General features: G+C 43.5%; 1 protein-coding gene across 2 annotated transcripts in view; it reads right to left on the bottom strand.

Moving 5' to 3' along the window:
• Window positions 1-25,365, bottom strand: part of UNC80 (unc-80 homolog, NALCN channel complex subunit) — a 190,179-nt gene that overhangs the window by 27,753 nt on the left and 137,061 nt on the right. For both annotated transcript variants that reach the window (XM_045032267.1, XM_045032269.1), the window contains exons 44-54: window positions 23,110-23,378; window positions 21,531-21,665; window positions 18,232-18,370; window positions 16,459-16,555; window positions 14,808-14,978; window positions 14,503-14,595; window positions 12,201-12,236; window positions 11,574-11,792; window positions 6,353-6,553; window positions 3,592-3,715; window positions 1,629-1,754 (exon numbers count right to left, since the gene is read on the bottom strand). In XM_045032267.1, the coding sequence (XP_044888202.1) occupies window positions 1,629-1,754; window positions 3,592-3,715; window positions 6,353-6,553; window positions 11,574-11,792; window positions 12,201-12,236; window positions 14,503-14,595; window positions 14,808-14,978; window positions 16,459-16,555; window positions 18,232-18,370; window positions 21,531-21,665; window positions 23,110-23,378 (1,610 nt within the window). The remainder of the gene's footprint in view (window positions 1-1,628; window positions 1,755-3,591; window positions 3,716-6,352; window positions 6,554-11,573; window positions 11,793-12,200; window positions 12,237-14,502; window positions 14,596-14,807; window positions 14,979-16,458; window positions 16,556-18,231; window positions 18,371-21,530; window positions 21,666-23,109; window positions 23,379-25,365) is intronic.

The following is a 25,365-nucleotide window of genomic DNA, read 5'->3' as shown; positions in this document are numbered from 1 at the left end:
TTCACTTTGCTTCACTGACCCATAAAACCCTGATGGCCTCCCTTCCTGAAAACAAGCACAACCCACACTTGAATCTTGACAGTTATTCGAGTCTGAATGAAAGGCCCCCTCAGCCTGAACAGGTTCGTGTCCAAGGCAGAAGAAGTTTAGTGGTGGTAGAAGAAACTAATTTGGGCGAACCTCTGAAGGTTCAAAGCTTGGATAGAGCATCCAAACTTTTAGATACTTAAGTGTGAATTGAAACTGAACGTCAGAACCACCTGAGTCTGCAAAACTAGGGTGGAAATCCCAGGAGAAGAGTTTTTTCTTGTGGGATTTCCAGGACTTCCACTTCAGATCCTGCTGCAAATACTGGTGGTATTATGGCATTTCTAGTTTTGATCCCTTCTGAAACCCAGGAAAAACATGTGAAAATGGAATTAAAAAGCCCACATATGCAAAGATCCCAGAATGATTAAAAAAAAGATTAATTTGGAGTTAGGTTCTAAACAGGAGTAAAGATGTGAGAGAAGGTACGGGTGGCTCTTAAATTTTTAAGAACCAATCAGCCAGCCCGGGAAGAAGCCTGCAATGTCTCTGCATCGATCCGTGACAATGTTCACCTTATGGATACCATCTCCAGTTCCACTGTAAATGGGACTGTGTTGTGCTTTGATGCCTGGGCTCTATACCCCATAACGCTTTCCCATAACGCTCCCCATACTCTGAAAAACCTGTCTAAGCGCTCAACTGGATGGTGGACATGCCACTCATTGGTTAATTATAAACAGAAATGTCTGTTCCGCAGGTGCACTCGTTCATGGGCAAAATAGTCCTGAATGAGGTCATTGTACCTTCTGACTGGCTGAAATACAGATTAGGGTCAGGAAACATGCACCTTCATTCTGTCCCTGTGTAGCTCTCTAGTCCCTTTGTTTCCATGCCGACACAGAGGTATAACACATATGGAAGCAGACAGAGTCCAAGTGCACATGGAATAGCTGCCTGCAAATGTATTTTAAAAACCTATTTGTGTCCAAAATAGTAAACAAATGGCACTGATCTGAAAAAAGGAATATACTGATGAAATTCCTCCCAACGGGATCACTGTGTGTTCACTATTCTGGACAATCAAGGATGATATTTGATAAGCAGTTTAAAAGCCAACCATCGTTGTGCATTTGGACTTTTTTCTCTTCTATGTATTGTTTGCACAAACAGCACCAGTTTGGTACTGGCTCGTTGGGCCCAAATCCCACACTCAGTTATGCAAATGATGCCCCATTAAGTTTGGTGGGGCTGCGTGGGGGCACCCTAGGATAGGCTTGTTCACAAAAGGTAATAGAAGACTTTCTGCTTGGTTCCTAGATCCTGAGAGGAATCATAAAGTACGGAGCTTGATTCCCAGCTGGTGTAATTCAGCATAGCTCCACTGACATCAGTGGCGTTACGCCAGTTGACACCAGTTGAGGATCTGGCTGCTTATTAAGACCTGAGCTCTGTTCTGGTGCTCCAAACCTTGACCTACAGGGGGGAGCTGACATTTTGTTCCACAGTTTTTGCCCAGCTGTTGCAGAAAAAAGAGCACCTATGAGTTGGTGTCTCAACCATAAGCTAAACGGGCCTGATACCAGGCAGGGCAGGCACACCTGTATCTGCAATGCTACAAGCCGGACAACAGCTGTGCTGAAGGGCAGAGGTGGCGAGAGATAAGGGCTGAGATGAAGAAGGGGTAATCCATCAGCAACACTGGAAGGTCCTACTACTCCCATCACCTGCAATACAAACAGAGCACATCACCAGCACTGAGTACTGCAATTCCACCCATGCCATACCCTCCAACATTCGTGAAAGAGAAACAGGTACACGTCAGACGGTGCGAGGCTGGGGAGCTCGGGGAGCAGGAGTGACCCCGAATGCCTCACAGCCGCTGGAGCCACAAAGGAGAAGGGATGGTTCTAGCAGGGAAAGGGTGGAGAGGATAGGGAACCTCTACAGGGGAAGCCAGAGGGGGCGGACAGAGTGCACAGGGAAACCGGTACATTTCATGAATGTACCCAGTACCAGCCCTGAGTAACCAGCACTGGACTGGTAGAATAGGTAGAGTTGGAGGGTATGCCATGTAGCTACTGTATTCCATGGAAAAATGTAATACAAGCAGGAAGTTTGCAATTCACTTGTAATCCTTTTCCTTCCCTTGCTGATCTCTTGGAAGAATAATGTCCTGAGGCTGATCCAATATTAGCCAGATCCAGGCCAAGTTTTGTACAATGTTCAGACTCTCCGTAAGCACAATGTATTATTGGGGACTCTGTTTTGTAAAATTAACTGAACTAACCTCTGAATCCAAATGACAAATTTAGGCTTAAATTCAGAGGTGAAACCCCCCTATTCTTTTCATTTAAAGATTTCCCCATGTTCCCGGATACTATTTGGGGGGGGGGCTCTTTGCTGCTATTGGTGCAACACTGAGTAGTGTAAAGGCTCAAATTTTCAAAGCTGGCCCCAGGCAAAAGGTCTCCAAATAGCCATTGAGCAGACACGGCTGCCACAACAAAGGAGCCACTAGAACTCCAGCCATTATTGGGGTTCCCCATCGCACACCCACCTCCCCCTTGCGTTGTATGTAAACGCTGTGTGGATCCTGAATGAAGATAAAGCTGAGGATGAATGCCAATGTGGCCAAGTTAGAAATGTGTTTTTATTTTGTTTTTAAGCTCTTCGGCACAATCATTGAGTTCATCAGTTTTTCCAAAGCATCAAAAAAAAAAAGGGCCACACATTTTCATTCTAGAACTCAAAGTCAAATATTTTTAACCCAAATGAAACTAAAAGTGCTACCACATCCATTTCCCCCAATATTGGTATTTCTTCCAACTCAGACTGAAACATCCCCTGCTGGCATAAACGGTCATAGCTCCATTGACTTGATACTTCTTAGGTATCATGATCTCAGAAGCAATATTACATGTAATTATTGCTTATCACTATCAAATGGTCAGACAGGCTCCAAGAGTTCTGTGCATACCATCTTTCTAGTCACGAAAACCACAAGAGTTGTCTGTGCTCAAGTATAAAACACACCAACATTATTGTGTATTGATTTAAGGATGAGAACTGAACATTGTACGACAAAAGCCTGCACTAGATCAAACCAGGGACATTACAAATGGCAGAGTGAATCCACTCATGTAACTCTCTAACTAGCCACTCAATGCCCTTTTACAGAGCAGTGAAAAGTTTTCTTTCCAGCTATAAACTGAAACTGCCCTTAGCCCCACCCTCCCATTGCTACCAGGTGTGTGCAGTCTCCACCACCCCACTCTCCAACTTGCAGCCCTCAACTCTCAGCGCAACATGCAGAGGTGGATTTTCAAAGTGGTGCGTGGGAAGTAACACAAATAAATCACTTGACCCTGGGGATTGGTCCCTGTATCTTCCCAGGCACCACTTTAAAAATGCACCTCACTATCTCTAGCATCACCTGGGAAGTCTGCTTGCACAGGTGGATAGGTGACAGGAAAAGGGATCAACTTTAACCTTCAGTCCAGAAAGGTCAACAGCAGAATGTAGCTTAGCAAAGGTTTATAATATTGCCACTTGGCTACTCACCAGATTGACACAGACATTGATCAGTGACCTAAGGTGAGGCAGGAAGGATATGACTGGCTGCCTCTGAAGTGTCAAACAAACCCCTTCAATCAAATTGCTGGCAGGCTCCCACTCAACCTGTCGCCTGGAATACAACAGTAGGTGCCGTTAGCTGGTTGGCTTCCCCACCAGACACTCCGAAACAAGGTGACTGATACATGGTGACTCCAACAAGGAACGTTTAAGACAGCAATGACATCCATGATGGCAACAAGGTGCATTCCAGGGGTAAGAGTTTTACCCACGTTGTTCAGAGAGCACAGAACACATTGGGAGTTAGAGATGAGACTGGCAAGGTAGCAGAGGCATTCCTGCCCCGCTGGATTAGTGACACAAAAACCGCCACAACAAAAACAGAGAGAGAGAGAGAGAGAGAGAGAGAGAGAGAGAGAGGATGAATGGATTGGGATTCAATCCCTAACTTTTCCCCTTTGCAAGCGAGCCTGCGGGTGCAAACTGGGACATCCACGAGACAGCCAGCTCAGATGAACTTGTCTGATGACTGCTGCTTGTTTTACATTTAGGAAAGCAGTGCTGCCATGTCTGAGGCCGTCCTAGTGACGGACACAGTCATTCCACTCGGGCTTGTGAAATCCCTGTTGATTTAATGTAGACTTCACCACAAAACCTTGAGTGGAACAAACTCCAGCATTTAGGAATATCTCCTCCTCCACTATCGCACAGCCTAGTCTGCTACATTTTGGAGACTTCCACTTAGCCTGAGCCCAGGGCACAGACAGATGCAGCACTACAGACTTCACCTTCTGCATTCCCCCATGGCAGGACAGACAGGTTACTGCCTCCCAGAACCAATAACCTGCCCTAACTACATCCCCTAACGATTGCTTTTTCCTTTATAGTGATTTTAGAGTCTGTAAAAGGAGCCAGATTGAGAGCCCTGGAGACAGAAGATCTCTTTTACCAGTCACAACACAGGCAGCATCAATGTGCTTCCTCAGGGGCTGTCTCTTTGGATGGGAGTACACCTCCCAAGTCTGTGCGGCACGGTGGGTAATCTGGATGCTGGGGGCAAGGATGAGGCAGACACTGTATTACTAGAGGATGTGGTACTGTATCAAATTTCCAGTCAGATTCCATGGCAGACTCCTTAAAAGGCTCCCTTGCCCAGGGAGTACCAGCTATGCAGTATGTGAGCCTGATACTGTACCACAGATAGATACCTGGGCACATGTAGGTCAATCCCTGTCAGGATTTCCCCAAGCAGGAACGCCCACAAATAGCAAACCTGTGCTCCGACGCTTATACCATCCAGATCAGACTCCCGTTTTTGAGCTGGACATCTATAGGAAGCTGTTCAAAACCCACGGATGGGTCCAGTGAGTCCCAGTGGCTCAAATGGCCTGCTTCTTTAAGCAGCAGCACTGAGCTGGACCGGTGTTTGCAGCCCCGCTCACCATTTAATAGGCTGATTAGCCAAACTATGTGAGAGCTGGTTGGTGCATTTGGGTCAGCTGGTAGAAGGAAGGCGAGTGACCCAGCAGCTCCTCCTGTGCCCGTGCCTGTCAGAAGGAGCGATTCTAGTCAGGTGGCTTTCTGGAGGTGCAGGTGGAGTTACTGGGAGGCTATGACAGGGATTCCAGCTGCTCAGCAACCTGTGAACAGGTTACAGAGAGGGGGGCTTTTGGGAATTTGTTTTAAAAACCCTGGGCTGCTTTTTTGGACCCAAGATGAAGAAGGGATGGTAGAAAAGACAGCAAGATAATGGCAAAAAACAGCACTGGCAAGATGAGACGGCATTAAAAGTGGGCCCTGATTCCCTACAAGGGGAGGGTTTTTTTCTTTTAATGAAGGGGAATGCAGTAGGAAGGCGGGAGAAGAGGGGCAGGGAGAAAGATCATATCTCCCCATCTTGCTTGGTGCCTACGGCACCCCTCATGATCAGAATTTCAGATGTTCTGTGGTGGGATCGATGGTATTTAAGAGAGAGTAGTTCAGTCTCCATACCTTTCCATCCATGGCCTCTCAGCTAACATTACTAACAAGATTACCAATTCAAGGAAACTGTCATGGTGGTTTTTGCAATGTGGGCATTTGTCCAGAAGGGACCGAGACCACCAACTCCTTTGACACAGGCCACCAAAAAGCCATCAGATGGGGATTTTTATGCTACTAACCTGGACTGGAGTCACATCAGTGAGGTCGAAAGGACCCATGTTCAATTATCATTCCCTGGAGCCTACCACATTGCTTCTTGTGATGCTGCTTTCACCATTCACCGGCTAGATGAGATTGCTACACTCATGTCTTCTATTGCCAGGTGCATTTGAATGGTACTACAGTCCCAGACTATTTTTATCATTTGTACAGAGCCTTACAGGATTGATACAGCAATCACAGACTTTAAAAATACTCTTCCCATAATTTAACTTTATGTCTTTTAAAACAACAAACATAAAAGACACAGAGAGATAATAAGAATCTTTACAGCCTGAAGACTTATTTTGGGAGAGAGGGAAAGTGTCAGATTTCCATGATTTCTTATGGTCACCCTCAGTAAAATATGCATTTCCTCTATTGCTGCCCGGAAGCCGGCACCAAGAAAAATGGCGACATACATATACACCAACAGGAGAAATGCATCTTTGTTTTGTTTTGCTGTAAAAGTCAGTGCAGCATGACACTGTCAATAAAATGACATACCCTTACTTCAAGGCTTGCAACATCAGAAACGGACCCAAAGGTTTCCGTTACACCTGCTCACCTCAAAGTAGGCATCTTGTGAATTTTATTGAACATACGATCCAATCGCTTTAAGATGAGGATAAGGGCAGGTCTCACGGCCTCGGCTGTCCAGTCGGTGATGGGCAGCATCTCCATGATGTAGCGCCGGAGCCCGCGGCTTTCCATCGTCTGGGTGTCATAAGGTGCCAGCTTCAGAAGGGAATGTGCAATTTCTGCCAACCTAAAATTATGGCTTGTTAAGAGGGAAATCTGATACTCTGCACGTGAGCTTCTCCACACAGAGCCATGCCAACCGCTTGGTGGAGGTATCACCAATCTCTTTTAACAGAAGGATATTTGAGGTAAGAGCACTGCAGTTTAAACTCTTAGATCAAATGATCACACATTCCTGGCCCCTTAAGAAGCTTCTTGTGGAACCAATATTTATGCATGTTCTTGTATGGTATATGAGGAATACATCATCATGTGTATGTTTATGTGACTAGTGGATTGGTAAATTGCACCAAAAGGAACATAAAGAAAGGCTAGTTCATGTTATGAAAACAGTGGCATCATAGTATCTGTGTTCAGTTGATAATAATATATAATATGGGCAATCCTAGTGAAGGGTCTCTGCTAGCATGCTACAATCACCTGTAATGTGTCAGTGAAGCTGGAGTGATTTGTCTTTTTGTAAGGTTACCAGATCAATATAGGAGGGTGACTGGGTGTATTTTTGTGCAATTTAGATGCACTTAACTTTAAAAAATAATGTGGTTCACAGATCCATGTAATCTGTGTTGTTTAGGATTATTTCTCCCAGCATGCTTCATTTTGCTTCTCCCACCAGCTTCATTATCACTTTTTTGGCTCTTTCTGACTCTCTCAGATAGCAATGCTTATGGGGTTTATAGCATCCCCCATCGGCGCCCAGGGCACCATTTACCTCATGCTTGGAACATGAAAAGCAGTTAAACATACTTGAAGACTTGCTGTAATTTTTTTTGATGTGCTGAAATTGACACATTACCACAAAATGTTTCAATTTTGACAAAACTAAATTGTCCAAAAGAAAGCTGTTCTGTTGAAAACTGCTCATCTAGCTCTAGTAACAGCCTTGGAAAGGTGGGTCTTGGGGACCAGTACTGTGTATTGGAAGAGTATTTCCTCTTAGCTCCACTCAGCAGGCCACCAAGGGAAAGATGGGGGAAAGGCTTAGGAAAGTCTGAAGAAAAAACAGCCATAAAACATGCACAAAATATTGTTTGAGGAGGAAGAAATTATATCCTGAGGCTTTGGGTGCTTTTCCAGCTCTGTCTCAGGCTGAAATTAATGTGGTATGCAATCGCTGAAGGATACTAAAGCAGAGATACAGCTCCTAGCAGGAGGCCATAACCCCGATAGTGCAGGGAATGCACTGTTTGAAATCTCGTTGATATGTAGTGCTGCACAGCTCCTTAACTCTGTGAGATCCACCTTTAAGGAGCTCTGTCATTCCTGAATGAATTTAACTTATGGTAACAGATAAACAGCTCAGCACTATTCTATATATTTTCTGTATAGGTAGGGATTCTTTTATGGTCATTTATAATATTAACAACAATGTGGTAATAGGGATTTGAAAAAGCCACATGATCTTCTTTTATATGCACATTAACAAAAATCTCTCCCCCCCCCCCCAGTCATATATTGTTTTGGCAAAGGTGATCGGGAGTTTAGATCCACACAGAGAATCCTAATGGCTATCAGCTTTTGTGGCTGAGTTTCTTACTTTGGATTCAACAATGGCACCTGAAAAAAATCCAGACACATTGCCTTTGCTGTTTAGACACCCTAAGCTTGGATCTGATTTTAATGCAAGTTGCTTAGGCAAAATAGTCACCTACTGTATCTTGTTATATGTGACTATGATCAATTTTATCTGACAGCTTTAAATTCCAAAGATAGTCTATAGCATACAAGATAGTTTTAAAAAATCTCTTTATAGCTGTGATTCGTTCTTTGAATCTGAGACTGGATTTTCCCATCCCTTCCTCAGAACAGTCCACTAAAGCTCCAGGGGCCCTCACAGCTCTCAAAGGGGAACCCTCAAAATTTCCACTATAAATTCTTTTGAGAAAAAGATGACTCACCGTTTGATTTCATGCTAACTATAGATGAGATTATATTTGTTTCAATCCTAGCAAGTCAGTCATTTCTAGCACTGAAACTGAACCAGCAATTTTCTGGAGGAGTAGAGGAGTCACAGTACTCATAGCTAACTTACAGTGTGACTTCAGTGATTCAGACCCTCAGCTCCATTATGATAACTTCTCCTCTCTTAAGGACTTACACCTTGGAAAACAGTCAGAAATGTCCATGAGCAGCTTTACCACCTACTTCCTGATTCATTATAATCTTTCAACAAAATTCACTGATGACACTATTAAGTCATCTCATGAACGATACATAGACGGGCTTAGTTCAGTGACTCCAACACATACAAACCCATGAAAATAAAGTTTCCATATTAATATAAAACAGAAAATAGTTCCAGCCTGTGCAAATTGAGACCCCCTTATATTCTGTGCAATGACAAAACAAGGATCTCAATGTAATATGGAAGATCCACATCCCTCACTTAATGTTAGGCTATGAGCTAAATCCTTGCATTGGATGTACATTCCTGAGGCTCACTGAATTCAATAAGAAATATTTGGAGAATTTGTACTGCAACAAAATGGGGCAGTACAAATAATTATTCCTTCCTATTTTTGATATTCTCTAGCACTTACTTTCCAGAGGAAAATATATTACAATGATCCACACACTGCCAGACCACACACGTCCACCTGTATTTAAATCAGTTTATGTTCCGGCCATGCACCACACAAGAATTTCATACATCTACTATAAGAAGGAAGTCCTGTGTTGAAGAGTTAACCACTAATCACTAAATACGACTCTCTTTACTGTACGTAAAAAGGCATTCTGTTTGGATCATACATGAAAAATGGAGGTGAAATTGCAGGAATTTGCTAAACAAAATCTAAATTAATATTATACAAAAATACATTTTCTGTGGAGCTGATTTTCATCCAAAGACTTCTACCTATGAAAGAAGCTGTCCGACAAATTCTTTGGGCGAGGTACTGCACCCCACTACAGCTCCTTTGAATTTCTCCAGTGATGCAAATCATCCATAAAAACCACAGATCAGCCTTCTGAGGATTCCCTTTGTGTAAGGGGAATTTCTGGGTGGTACAGAGCTGGCCTGGTAGGTCTACACCATCCCCTATACCCCAGCCTCCAGCGTAAGGGTGAAAGGGTATCTGATTGGGGCCTGGATATAACTGGCCACCAGAATGCCCCTTTGGGGCTGTGGGCAGTCTGATATAACTCAGAGCTGTCCGAGGGATGCTCTACTTTACTCTAGAGATCAAGGCAGCCCCAGGAATGGGGGAGCAGAAGATTGGTTTAAAACTATCTTTGCTCCTTCCTAGTGAATCTGACCTATCAGTGTTTCCGACAAAGTGGGTATTCACCCACGAAAGCTCATGCTCCAATACGTCTGTTAGTCTATAAGGTGCCACAGGACTCTTTGCTGCTTTTACAGAGCCAGACTAACATGGCTACCCCTCTGATACTATCAGTGTTTAGTTACCTTTAGTTCAAGGAACAATCCTGAAGCTTCCAATGATATCCTCTGAAAGTATTCATATACCCGCAAGTTATGGTGAGATCTAGATTAAAACTGCCCCATATTAGTCCTGATTTTCATTGTATAACAGGATACAGTACACACAATTAAATAAGAACACAAGAACGACCACACTGGGTCAGACCAAAGGTCCATCTAGTCCCGTATCTTGTCTTCCGATAGTGGCCAATGCCAGGTGCCCCAGAGGGAATGAACAGAACAGGGAATCATCAAGTGATCCATTCCCTGTCGCCCATTCCCAGCTTCTGGCAAATATAGGCTAGGGACACCATCCCTGCCCATCCTGGCTAATAGCCATTGATGGACCTATCCTCCATGAATTTATCTAGTTCTTTTTTGAACCCTGTTATAGACTGGCCTTCACAATATCCTCTGGCAAGGAGTTCCACAGGTTGACTGTATGTTGTGTGAAAAAATACTTCCTTTTGTTTGCTTTAAACCTGCTGCTTATTAATTTCATTTCGTGACCCTTAATTCTTGTGTTATGAGAAGTAGTAAGTAACACTTCCTTATTTACTTTCTTCACACCAGTCATGATTTTATAGACCTCGATCATATCCCCCTTAGTCGTCTCTTTTCCAAGCTGAAAAGTCCCAGTCTTATTAATCTCTCCTCATATGGCAGCCGTTCCATACCCTTAATCATTTTTGTTGCCCTTTTCTGAACCTTTTCCAATTCAAATATATCTTTTTTGAGATGGGGCAACCAAGTCTGCATGCAGTATTCAAGATGTGGGCGCACCATGGATTTATATAGGGGCAATATGATATTTCACTACCAGGGATCACTCAGAAAATACTTATGCCATCAGAACACACCTGCAGCGCAGGTAGAACCAACAATACCCAATAGGATGTCATTTCACCTGCAGATTATTTTTTGTTTTTATATCAAATATTATACATGCCCCACCCATGTGGAAAAATAATGATCAAGCAAGCACATGCATGTTTTAGTGACTCTAGGGACAACTGCCAACTTCAGCAAAATACTTGATAGTGTGAATTGTTGCCACTGGTTGTGAGTGTATGAAATCTCCAGGAAATGCAAAGGGAATCACAATCTAGGGAACACCGAATACAGTTTCTGCAAGACTCTGCCAGCATGACAAGAGTAATTGTTAAACAAGGAAGGAGATTGGGCTTCTTAGAACAAAACAGAACAAAACAAAACAAAAATGGTTACTTTTGGTTTTATGCAAAATTAGAGTCAGGGAATGAAAATGGCAAATCCCTGAGATGAGCCCACTTCCCTATATGTCTGTGTTCAGAATGCTCCTCCCTCTGCATTCATAACTCTAGCACACACTTTCCACTCCTTAGGGTACTAAAACTTGCCTTCTTTCCCCATCCCCTCCTCCTCATGTTTCATCTCCCTTTTCGTGGAACTGAAGCAAGTTGACAGATATCCTGATTGGAAGCCTACTGGAATAGCCAGTTCCCAAGGCTGAGCGATATCAGACTTGCCCTTGGAATTGAATACAGCATCCTGTATACAGAGCGTGCATTTCTTCACTGTTATACAGACAAGCACACATAGATTTGTACAGTGAGTGGAGTACCTCATGTGAGACTTAACATCCAGCAGCTCCAGGGAAGTCACCCTGGGCTCTCCAGCCAGGTTCTGCAATATCTTCAGCCTAGGGCCACAGTGCTTATAGAACTCAGTGCAGATATTCAGTAGGGACTCCCTGGGCCTCCTGAACTCCTCCCTAGCAATTCGCTCGTCCAGCTCCTCCCGGGGGAGACCCTGGCCTTCCTCCAGCAAGTGAAGGTTTTCCCTGGGGATTAAAAAAAGTGAGAATGTATGATATATAGCTGGAAGGTGACACAAACAGGTTGGTAAATGAGGAGATTGTAATGAACCCCTCCTCCATAACAGGTAGGGCTGTACTTCGGTAGGTAATCACTGCTCTGCAAAAGCCACTTCCCCTGCGATGGAAAAGGAAGACAAAGCCGCTGGCATTTGTAGGAAGAAGAGAGAGAGAGGGGGAGAGAGAGAGAGCGCTTGTTACCTCCAGGACCCTCCTGAGAATTAGCTTTGTTTAAACGAAATACCTTCTGCTGGTTTCCCCTGAAACAGCATCCCTTGTCTCAATTACTATAAGTGGAACCCGATGAACTAGGAATCCATCTCGGAGGAGTTCATCATAAGATGCCAGGGAAAGGGAGTGTAGGTCTTACTGTACCTGATAAAGAGCAGTTTGGCTCCTTGATCCGGGTACCTGGGAAGTTGAAAATACAGACACTGTGATTCCAAATAGGAATTCAGGAACATCAAAATTGCCATATTGGTTCAGATCCTCTGTCTCAGTCACAGTGTCCAGTATCAGATACTTCAGAGGAAGGTGCAAGAAACCCCACAGTATGCAGATGACAGCTAGGCTGCTCCCCAGAAAAATCTCATCCTAACCCATAATAATTAGAGATTGGTTTAAACCCTCTTCTTCATCTCCTTTGGAGGGTAAATTATCCCAGTCTTTTCAATCTATCTTCATACGAGGGCTGTTCCATCCCCCTAATCATTCTCATTGCCTGCCTCTGACCCCCTCTGGTTCTGTCATAGCCTTTTGACATATGGTGACCAGAACGACAAACAGTATTCCAGGTGAGGCATATCCTTGTTTTATATAATGGCATTATCATATTTCCCGTATTTGTCTACCTCTGAACATTTTATCTCAACTAATGGAGAAACTCTTCAAACGTGAGTTGGGTTTTTTTGTTTTTTTTTTTGCTTTTGACTCCCAGGAAGAATAGCTTGGAAGCTGGAACAGTGATCAAGTCGTGTATCACTAGACTCCTGCTGTCACTACTGAGTTTCTGTTATGAGGAGAACACCACAGAGAAAACAAATTTGAAACATGGAGCTTTAGAAAAAAATATTTTGAATTGCTTTTAGAATACAGAAAATTCTCTATCAGAAAAGTCTGGAGATTTGAGCCAAGAAGATTTTCCAACCACACAATATCAGAGTCTCTAGACGGGAAATTTAAGAACCAATCAGGACACAGTTTTACTGCAATTGTAGTCCAATTTTTGTAGACCAATAAAATGAGCATTGGCTAAGATTTTTACTACCTATGTATCCTACTTTAAGACTGCAATCAGTGGATGGGTGCCCCAATCCCACGAATTAATGCATTGATTTCAGTGACTGGGATAGTTTTGTGCCCTAAACATATACATGTTGTCACACTGTGGTATGGTGGAGTAGCGTGGAGAATTGGGGTTGTAGACTAGCTAGTTCAATGTGGGGAGAAGAGAGAGGGACCTATCTAGAGTGTCTTCAGAAAATGGTTCTCTTTATTTATATGCAGCCCATGGGGCTAGTCTGGATCATCCATTGCACATACGGTACATACAAACACAACATTTGCCATCTAAACCACACAGATACTGCAAGGGAAATAGAATTCAGAACAGAACCTTTTGCTACAAAAACACTGGCTTCTACAGCTTGCACTAAAGGAGCATTTTCCTTAGCTGTTGGTAATACCGGGACTTGTAACCTCTTTGTAGGCTAGCAACATGACAACATAGAATCTGATCACAGAAATGTATAACCTATCCAACAGAGGGCAGCGCTGCCTATGTTAGCCAGCCCTGCACTCCACACAGATTCATAAAATCCAATTATCTGTAACAGGCTTTTGTGCCTCCTACTGGCACCTTCTATGCAATGTAATATCAGGAGGTTTTGTGCTCACAGCCGCCTAATGTGAACTGCCTTGCCACGAGTGATAGAGCAGTGTAATGGCGACACCTCCACTAGGTTTTAGTTAAACAACCCTTCAGACTTTCCTTTTCTTATTTCCTTCCTGTTGTTTTCAAACAAAGTAGAGAAAAAACAACATCAATATCTGCTCTCTCCTGCATTCTGTGCCACTCTCTCCCTTGCTGTCTCTGCCTAGTGGCAAAGGGAACCAGATAAAGGCAACTGCAAGAAGATGATCATAAAGGAAAAGCAGTAAGCAAACTAGTGAAAAGGCAAATCCCCCTTCATTTCAATTGGGAATGCAGTACTGAGCTCTACCACGCGGTGACACTGTTTGTAGTAATAAGGAAGGAAGGAATGCACTCATTTGTGGCTGTTATTGAAATGGGAGCTGTCCAACTGCCAGTTTGGCACTGGACTCAGACGGAAGCAAAAAAAGGGACATTTTTAATCTGGTTAATAAAATCTCTGGTCAGGCCAAGGGGAACAAAGGAGAATGAATCTAGAGTAAGCATCTCCCTGTTTGGTATCCCATTCTCCGGTTCAGTCACATTGTCCTAAAATGAGAATCCAGGATTGGGGTGTTGCTTACTCCGTGGTTCATTCTGGGGTTTTGTTTTCTCTTCAGGCCTTGTTACCCTTAGTGACTGATTGCTCTCCGCACACATAGTGCCTTCAGAACTGTCCCCAGAACACAAGACGGACTCTGCACTTCAAAACTCCAACAGAGGCTAGTGGGAGCAATGGACTGAAAAGAAAACCCATGGAATTACCTCGTATTCACCCCAGCTGACATGGTGTGGTTGGCTGTCGTGGCTCCTTTATGGCCTTGGTCACACCTGCTCATTTGAGGGGCAGTCATGGGCCTGAACAGAAAAAAATCAATAGCATATTGAAGACAATCTCTTAGAACCAGACTGCCTCTTCAGCCATGAGCCGGTAAAACACAGTGCTAATTTTACTATGGGTGAGTGTGGTCATTATACACTAGCATGCTGTGTATGCATCACAGCTTCACCGTACATAGCTCCCTGGACTCATGTTATCCAGTCTTTAGTCTGACTGCCACGGGAGTTACCTGGTGAGAACTTCCACGCTATACAAGAGGGCCTGCAGGGAAGTGGCAAGAGCAGCAGTAGCAGCAATCTCCTCGCGAGCAGCTGGCACCGTCTCCACTTGTGAGGTCTGCCTCTTCAGTTTCTGCAGGTAACAGGGAACCAGGGCTTCCAGGACCATCAGCATCTGGAGGCTGGGACAATAGAAACCACACAACCTAGCTAGAGAGGAGTGTGCTGCAGAGTGAAATTCACTTCAGGCAGAGGTTTGAGAGTCCAAAGGCAACCCAAGGGCCACTGGATCTCACCTCAGGCTGTGATTTCATGATATCTCACCAGCTAAACAGGGTTGGGCCTGAGAGGTACTTGGATGGGAGACCCTGCTGAAGGAAATCCAGGTGGTGCAGGAAATGAATATAATACAATTACTTTGTATCAAGACAGCGCCTTTAGTCTGAGGATCTCAGAGTCACTTGCAAAGGTGGTTGAGTTATACCTGTTCAAATATAGGTCCGGAGGTGCCATGTAATTGTGTAATGCCCTAATTTGCATATCTGGTTCATATGCATTCTCTCATTCCAACACATTCATTTTCCCTCCCAAAGATTCCTTTTCTCTCAGGTTCCCCTCCATACCTGCCTACCTCTGTTTCCACAATTCTCCTCCCCTCTGTGTTTGTCTGCCTCTTCTCTCTGGCTCTCTGCTCCTTCCCTCACGTTCCCCCTCCATGTGCTCCATGACCACAGAGATCCCAAACCAGACAGTGGTCCCCAACTTTCCCATGGTTAGAGTGACTGCCTTTCTAGTGCTGCTCCCTCCATCACGCTGCCCGGGGCTCTCGCCATACGGCTGTTGGCAGCTTGGGAGCTGTGCTCTACGAAAGGCGCCTATGGATTGAGAAGTCCTCGGGGTCTCTATGATTTAGAGTCCCAAAGCAGACATCCAGGACCCTAAGCACAAAGCGTCTTTTCCATACAGATGCCCTCCTTAACTAATGAAAGTGGTTCGAGAGCAGCTCGAGGGCTTGGGCGTGTTCCAGGCGCACAGGGTGACTGAACACAGCTGAGTTTCCTATCATCAGACCTGTGTTACTGATGGTAAAGGGAGGCATAGAAGGGCTAGGTGACCTGCTCAAGGTCACACATCCTGTCTGTGGCAGTCAGGGACAACCCAGGTCTCCTGACTCCCACTCCCAAATCATTTCTGTACCAGTGCCCCAGGAAGGTGTTAGGGGAGGGACAGTGCTTGCTGCTGGAGGTGGTTTCTTTCAAATGAGATACGAAAACAAGGTCTTGCCTGCTTGTATTTATTAAAGCTTTCTTGCAAGAATAGGGCTATAATGATTGAACAGCCAGTTTTAATCTGGATAATTGCCAGAGCTGTGCTGAGTACACACAGGTTTTATTTAAATTCCAAAACTTTTCACTAGAGAACATTACAAATACAGCACCTTTCACCATTCTAACGTCATCTGTATTTTTTTTAAAGCGGAAGAAGATTGTGAACAAACAACATCTTCTTCTAAAAGCCCAAAAACAGCCATGCTTGGAATCCTCTTGCATAATCTTTACCTCCCCCACTTCTACTGAACTGTATTTTATTCCTCATGCGCCAAGCTATTCTTTTCCCTTTCCAAGCATGCATAAACTAAGACAGAAATCAAAGAGATGTTACCTTCTAAATGATTCAGGAGCATATGCCACCACAGTTACACACAGCTTGATGGCTTCACTGATAGAAAAGGTCAGATCCTCATTCCCATAGCAGAAATCTGAGGGGATGAGAATAACATAGGACGTACTTATGAAAATTGTATAAATGGAAATGGAGGCAGGTGGAATTCACTCAAAGGGCGAGCATAAGGCCTACACACCACTTAGGTCCTATTTTGAATTTCACCCACTATCAACATACTCTGAGTTGCACATGACAATAAAGGTTTTAATAACAAGTTTTGTTTTTCAGCTAACTGCCATTTTACTAAAAACTGACATCAAATGTGACACTGACTGCATGGGACTTGTTTCACCCCCTGAAAATCAGGTCACTTTTATTTAGGTGCCTACATATGGATTTGCGGCCAACATTTTCAAAAGCAGCTAGCAATTTTAGATAATTTTTTTCAAAAGCACTTAAGTCACATTTTCAAAAGTGAATCAAGCACTTAGGAGCCTGAATCTCATTGAAAGCCAATGACTTAGACTCCTAAGTGTTCAGGTCACTTTTGAAAATGGGACTTAGGTGCTTTTGAAAATGTTATCATTCAGTGCCTCAAACTCGAGACTGCAAAGAGTCCAGATTTTCAGAATGTGGATGCTCAGCACTTTCTGAAATTATCTTAGAATGTCCCAAATTGAACACCCAAAAATAGAGGCAACCAAAATTACTGGTTACTATTGAATATTTGGGCCTTATGGGTCAGCATTTTCAAGAATTCAACCTTCATGAAGGCACCTATATGAAGGCCAGATTTTCACAAGTGCTCAAGTACCCAATCACTAATGTAATATATGCCATCATATGCCAGCAATGCCCCTCTGCTATGTACATCGGCCAAACTGGACAGTCTCTAAGGAAAAGGATAAATGGACACAAATCAGACATTAGGAATGGCAATATACAAAAACCTGTAGGAGAACACTTCAACCTCCCTGGCCACACAATAGCAGATCTTAAGGTGGCCATCCTACAGCAAAAAAACTTTAGGACCAGACTTCAAAGAGAAACTGCTGAGCTCCAGTTCATCTGCAAATTTGACACCATCAGCTCAGGACTAAACAAAGACTGTGGATGGCTTGCCAATTACAGAACCAGTTTCTCCTCCCTTGGTTTTCACACCTCAACTGCTAGAACAGGGCCTCATCCACCCTGATTGATCTAACCTCGTTATCTCTAGCTTGCTTCTTGCTTGCTTATATATACCTGCCCCAGGAAATTTCCACCACTTGCATCCGAAGAAGTGGGTATTCACCCACGAAAGCTCATGCTGCAAAACGTCTGTTAGTCTATAAGGTGCCACAGGATTCTTTGCTGCTTGCCAGTCATAGTCCATCCTGGGTATCTGATGCCTTTGTTTCTTGCCAGCATGGAGCAGGAGAGTAACTGCATTGATTTTGTCTGCATGATGCAGCCTGTTTGGGATCTTTGTTCTTCACTCCCCATTGAGAAAATTCAAAATGCCAGTGTCTGGTCTCAAACTTGCTCTCTCAGCACAACAAATCACAACAGAAAATGTTTTTCAATTAAATAAATAACCCTTTATGGAACTACCTAATGGACGATTGGGACAAACCTAACCGTCACAGTTGGGTGAAATGTAAGAAGCTGGTACTGCTGCACTCAAAAACAAAAAGCCTAAAGCAAATGTTACTGAGTCAACATATTAGATACTAAATAAATAATCATGTCTCTTGAATGGGGGATAACAAAAGGAAGATTTGCTATTACCTAATGATTTGAGAGGCTTTTCTGCTTTCACCAGCTCTAGGATGTCCAAAATGTCAGGTGTATCTCCCTCTAGGGACTGCAGCAGGTCAAACAGGCACTGAGCTGACACTCCTTTGCTGGGTCCATTGTTTGTAGCATCCTGTTTAAATGACACCCATTTATTATTGATTTTTTTATTATTTTATTTGCATCCCACGTGTCTTCATTTGCAGACAGAAACAGTTCAGTTTTAATCACGAGTTCATAGAGTTTACAAGTTTAGTTCAGGAGTGTAATCATATAAAACAATATGTGCGCTGTTTGACTCTGCAAACAAAGGCCAAAGCAATGACATGGTCTGGAAATTGTATAGCTTTACTTCCAAAGGGTTCATACAAGTACTGTCCTCTGAAGTAATGGTGCTGCATCACAGATACTCAAGGTCCCTAACTACCTCTGGGCCTTTATATTCACAATCAATCATAGAATCATAGGATTGGAAGGGACCTTGATAAGTTATCTAGTCCACTCCCATACACTGAGGCAGGACTAAGTATTATCTAGACCATCTCTGACAGGTGTTTGTCTAACCTGTTATTAAAAAACCTCCAATGACAGAGATTCCACAACCGCCGTAGGTGACTTGTTCTAGTACTTAACTGCCCTTACAGTTAGGAAGTTTTTCATAATGTCTAACCTAAATCTCCCTTGCTGTAATTTAAGCTTATTGTTTCTTTTTCAATGTAAGATTATAGAACTGATGGTCACACTTTATATTAAGGTTCCATTTATAAATAGCTTATAAAAGGTTAATCAATGGTTAATCAATTGCTAGAGTCCAACTGGTGAATAGGTTGCTTATAACCATATATCATGTCTGTACCATGCTTACTACAGCTATTAATCATTTATTAACACTTTATAAACCATTTAAACTAGGAATTTAATATAAAGTATGACTGAATTTACCATACTGGATCAGATCATTGGCCCTGCTGTCAACAATGCCCAATGTCAGATGCTTCAGAAGGTGAAATAAAAAATAATGCACCTAGCCAATGCACAAAACTGTTGGTGGGGCAGAATAAGGGGAGCAGGAGAATTGATTATAATAACTACATAAGAACGGCCATACTGTGTCAGACCAATGATCCATCTAGCCCAGTATCCTGTCTTCTGACAGTGGCCAATGCCAGCCTCTCTAGTCTCCCTAAGCATTTCACAATCACCATCACCATCCTGGTCAAGAGGTGGTAGTATATTCCTACTGCTATACCCTTATTCTAGCATGGAATTTCTATCCATAGAGAGTCTATGGTACAATTTGATTCATTTAAGATTTTGACTATATTTGACTCTATGCTTCCTATCACATATAGTGCCACCCCTACACCAGCATGACCTATTCTGTCATTCCTATATATTTTATACCCTAGTATTACAGTGTCCCATTGATTGTCATTATTCCCCAAAGTTTCTGTGATGCCTGTTATATCATTATCCTCAGTTAATACCAGGCACTCAAGTTCATTCATCTTAGTATTTAGACTTCTAGCATTTATATACAAGCACTTTTAAAATTTGTTACTTTTTAGTTGTCTGCCTTCAAGTGATGTCACTGAATGGGACTCTTTCATTTCATTGTTTCTCTTCAGTTCCTATCTGGGCTTTATCAACATCTATCGTCTCCTCTTTACTAGGATATAGAGCAGGGGTCGGCAACCTTTCAGAAGTGGTGTGCTGAGTCTTCATTTATTTACTCTAATTTAAGGTTTCGCATGCCAGTAATACATTTTAATTTTTTTAGAAGGTCTCTTTCTAGAAGTCTATAATATAGAACTAAACTATTGTTGTATGTAAAGTAAATAAGGGTTTTAACATGTTTAAGAAGCTTCATTTAAAATTAAATTAAAATGCAGAGCCCCCGGACCGGTGGCCAGGACCCGGGCAGTGAGTGCCACTGAAAATCAGCTCGCCTGCCACCTTTGGCATGCGTGCCATAGGTTGCCTACCCGATATAGAGAATCCCTGCTAACAAAGCCTTCCCTATGGGATGTCTCTGTCCAAACCATGTGTTCCTCCACACTTGTTAGCTTTCCCCCAGCCCTTAGTTTAAAAGCTCCTCTATCCCCTTTTTAATTTTACATGCCAGCAGTCTAGTTCTCTTTTGGTTTAGGTGGAGCCCATCTTTCTTGTATAGGCTCCTCCTTTCCCAAAAGGTTCCTCAGTTCCTAATAAACCAAAAGCTTTCCTGCCTACACCATCCTCTCATCCACACATTGAGACCCTGGGGTTCTGCCTGACTAACTGGCCCTGTGTATGGAAGTGGAAGCTCTTCAGAGAATGCTATCATAGAGGTGCTGGACTTTAATCTCTTACCTAGCAGCCTAAATTTGGCTTCCAGAACTTCTCTCCTACCTTTCCCTGCAGTCAATTCACTATGCAGTTCTCCCGGTCATTGCAAACCCAACTATCTATATTTCTAATGATTGACTCCCCCCATTACTATTACCTGTCTCTTCCTAGTGACTGGGGTTCTCTCCCTCAGAGGTATCCTCAGTGCAAGAGGATACCATGACATCATCTGGAAGGAGGGTTCCAACTATGAGATCATTTTCCTCTGCTCCAGTTGGATGTTTTCCTTCCCTGAGACTTCCATCCTCCTCAGTAGCACAGAGGCTGTCAGACTGATGGTGAGATCGTTCTACTGTGTGCTGGAAAGTCTCATCTATGTACTTTTCTGTCTCCCTTAGCTCCTACAGTTCAGCCACTCTGGTCTCCAGAGCAAGTACTTGGTCTCTGAGGGCCATGAGCTCTTTGCACCAAATGCACACACACGTCACCTGCCCATAGGGCAGGTAATCCTAAATGTTGCATTCAGTGACATGAACTGGATAGCCCCCACTCTGCTTCTGGGCTTGTGCATGCCTTGTTTTTACGCCTGCAGCTTTTTTGGTTTTGTTTTGGAGGGGTTTTTTTTGGTTGGGAGGGCAGGTGTTTATTGGCATAAATTTAAAGTATGTTAGGTATGTCTGGATTTCACATTCCCTCACTAAAATCCTGTTTGCTAGCTCCTCTGGTCACTGAGGAGCTGGTTTTATAAACCCCTGTTCTCTCTGAGTAGCCCTGCCCCTTGGTTAACAGTTAATAGATCCTAAAGGGATTACTGTAACAAGTACATTGCTCTTGATTTCCATGAGAATTCCAAGCATGCAGCTCCTCCTTTGTCCCAGCTGCTTTCCCCTTGCTTTCTCCCATGTGGAAGCCTGTCTGCATATCCATGCTCCCCAGTGTGAATCGAAGGGTCATGTTTTACTCACAGGGAACTCGAGCAGAGGAGCCACGCTGGCAAACAGTTGCAGAACAAAGGGCTTGCGATGCAGAATGTAGAACTGGCGGCAGGCAAACTCAATCGCTTGGCGTAACTGTGGGTTGCTTTCATAGTCAGCATACACCTGCGGGGAAAGGGGAGAGGAAGCGTACAGAAGTGACAATCCAATTAAAACAGCAAAACAGCGAATTCTGCAAGGTATTGTGGGCCTTGAAAACAGTATTTCTACATTTCCTCCATAACTGGCCCCCAGAATTCTGCCCTGCAGGTGTTTGATTAGATGTGGGATTCAGCAATCGTTAATTTCTCTGAGCTTTGTAAACAATATAATTAGTTAGTAGCCTCTTTTCCATTTAAATTGCCTGCCTGCTCTATTTCCCTACTGATATAATGAGTTACCTTGAAAAACAGCTGCTGATATTGCTTTTGCCGCACTCAGACAACAAACCCCACTAAATTCCTGCATTTGGAGTGGATTTCACCCCATTACAGACAGCCCACATAAGACCTTCTATGCCACAGAAGTCCAATGGATAGCCTTGGGCAGGGAGTGCAGACAAAGTAGCTGAGCTGCACACCAAGAAGATGAGCTCAATCTCTGGGGGCAGAAAATGAACTTTTTGGGGAAGACAAAAAGACGTCCCTTTGTCCTGCCCCTGAGGAAGTAAATGTACAAAGTATTTATATTCATGGAAATGGGATCTCAACCTGGCTTGGTTGAAATCCTGCAAAAAGGGGTGAGAGAAACAGATTGAGACAGAAGGTTAGACTGCTAAATTAAGTTTAGAAATAATGTTATAGAACAAAAATCACATGTAACCCTTCCGTTTCCACTATCCTTATTCACTCTCTCTTAAACCTTGATCTTTGATAACAAATTGATTACTGTTTTCACTATAAATATATCTCAGCGCTGTCGTATTGTACAAAGAATTGATCATTCAAGCTGGTGTGTACATTGCATTCCTGGCATTACTGTGAGTGCTCAGTGGATAAGGGGGTGAACACCATGAGGGAAGACTTCAAAGGGGATCTGGGACTGGGGTTCACCTCTTGTTAACCTGCAAAGCAAATTAAGGGCTAGCGTAGCCCAGAGGAGGTTGTTTGGGTGGCTAACAGGTTGGTGGGGTCCACATGGCCAGTTAGTGTGTGACATGCAAGTGCACTCTAGATTCACAGTTAGTGACATGAAGGTCTTAGATTGTAAGCCCTCTGGGGCAGGGACTGTGTTTTCCTGTGTGCTTGGACAGCACCTTGCATGGTGTGGGCAGATCCCCAATACAAATGGTGAAACTTGTTCTGTGACTGACCCTGGGCAAAAAGCCCTTAACCTTCCACCTTGGTCTCCCCACCTGTAAAATGGGAGATGCTAATTACCTACCTCACAGCAGTACCGTGAGGTACGTACTGCAGGTAAAGCACTCTTAACAATGAAAAGCACTGAGACTCAGTGTGTTTATTATTGTTGCTTTATCAGAATGCTTGTGTCGCTCGCTGATTTGCTAGGTATGATGACTCACAGCAGCTCTTTAGTCTTCGGTGTTAACCAATGGGAGGAAGGCACTCACCTGCAGCATGGTGGGGAGGATCCACTGGTACCCACTGAGAGAGAAGAGATGGTTGAAGTGCACAGCAGTGTTGATGACTGTGGCAGCGTACTGCCTCAGCAAGGCACTGTCCTCTGGGTGCAGGATCAGGGCTCCATTGAAGACATTTAGGAACAGCATGATCTCGTCCCCCCAGGGAAATTCACTGGGCATGCCCAGGAACATCTCCTCCAGGAGCTTAATCCACAGGCTTTTCTGAAGGGTATCAAGGCCAAAGAGTTCCTTCCCAGCTGCAAGAACAATGCAGGCAACAGCGAAGCTAATTAATCGCCTTAGCCCAGCAAGGCATTTCCAGCTGGGTAACATTCCCAAAGACCAATGGAAGGGATCTGCTGAGCAATGACCTCTTAGAGGTTTCCTCCAGCAAAACTCATCACCACTTTGGCTACAGGTGCTTTTTAAAGGAGGATTGAACCAAATTAATCGGTGGTGCAACTTCACTGATGACAACAGATTTTGGCCAATCACGTTTAAGCAATAGAAAAGGGAAGTATAAAAGGGGCACTGGAGGAATGTGATGAATTATCACAGGGCTTTATTAATCTTTATTCTATATGTTTAAAATTCATTCAATTTTTCATTGTCTTTTAAGTTAAAGCAGACCAAATCTTGCATATACCACCGGCAGCTTGTTGGCTTTGTGGATAAACACTATATTTTTACCCTTTGGGTTATCCCAGAAGGAAACACACAGCTGGATGCTGATGTGTAATTACAATGCTGCTTTTGAAACTGAATGCTTCCAGTGTCAGCAGACATCCAGTTGCATGACCTGCCAATGCTTATCACACAGTGAAAAGGGCCCTCCGGGGCAGGGGACTGTCTAATCTACCCCAGAGTTTGATTAGAAAACCGACTTGAGTAACAGGATTAACCTCTGAAAGTGGGCAGTTCCTAAATTCCTCTTGCAAAATTTTGCACATGTGCCCATCATGGCTGGAGCCCCCACATTTGCACATGCAAGTTGTGTAACTACACACATAAATTCCCCTGTGGATATGCAGTTACCTAATTTCCAAGTGCAATGTTGCATGCACAGATGCAGAGCTTGCACACTCCATACAAAGTTTGTGAGCACAGCTGTAGGTGATTGTCAGTAATCAGAGGTTTCAGAGTAGCAGCCGTGTTAGTCTGTATCTGCAAAAAGAACAGGAGTACTTGTGGCACTTTAAAGACTAACAAATTTATTTTAGCATGAGCTTTCGTGAGCTGCAGCTCACTTCTTCGGATGCATAGAATGGAACACACAATACCCACCTGCTGAAGTGAAAAAACAGATTGACAGAGCCAAAAGAGTACCCAGAAGCCACCTACTACAGGACAGGCCTAAAAAAGAAAATAACAGAACGCCACTAGCCATCACCTACAGCCCCCAACTAAAACCTTTCCAGCGCATCATCAAAGATTTACAACCTATCCTTAAAGATGATCCCTCACTCTCACAGATCTTGGGAGACAGGCCAGTCCTCGCTTATAGACAGACTCCCAACCTGAAGCAAATATTCACCAGCAACCGCACACCATACAACATAAACACTAACCCAGGAACCTATCCTTGCAACAAAGCCCGATGCCAGCTCTGTCCACATATCCATTCAAGTGACATCATCATAGGACCTAATCACATCAGACACGCCATCAGGGGCTCGTACACCTGCACATCTACCAACGTGATATATGCCATCATATGCCAGCAATGCCCCTCTGCCATGTACATTGGCCAAACCGGACAGTCTCTACGCAAAAGAATAAATGGACACAAATCTGACATCAGGAATCATAACATTCAAAAACCAGTGGGAGAACACTTCAACCTCTCTAACCACTCAGTGACAGACTTGAAGGTGGCAATTTTGCAACAAAAAAACTTCAAAAACAGACTCCAAAGAGAAACTGCTGAACTCGAATTAATATGCAAACTAGATACAATTAACTGTGGCCTAAACAGAGACTGGGAATGGTTGGGTCATTACACTAATTGAATCTATTTCCCTATGTTAAGTTCTCCTCACACCTTCTATGGGCCATCTTAATTATCACTTCAAAAAGTTTTTTTTCCTCCTGCTGATGATAGCTCATCTCAATTGATTAGACTCTTCCTGTTGGTATGCATACTTCCACCTTTTCATGTTCTCTGTATGTATAAATATCTCCTGTCTGTGTGTTCCATTCTATGCATCCGAAGAAGTGAGCTGCAGCTCACGAAAGCTCATGCTA

The sequence above is a fragment of the Mauremys mutica genome, chromosome 10 (genome assembly GCF_020497125.1).
Source record: "Mauremys mutica isolate MM-2020 ecotype Southern chromosome 10, ASM2049712v1, whole genome shotgun sequence".
NCBI lineage: Eukaryota > Metazoa > Chordata > Testudines > Geoemydidae > Mauremys > Mauremys mutica.
This window is presented reverse-complemented; position numbering and strand designations above follow the sequence as displayed.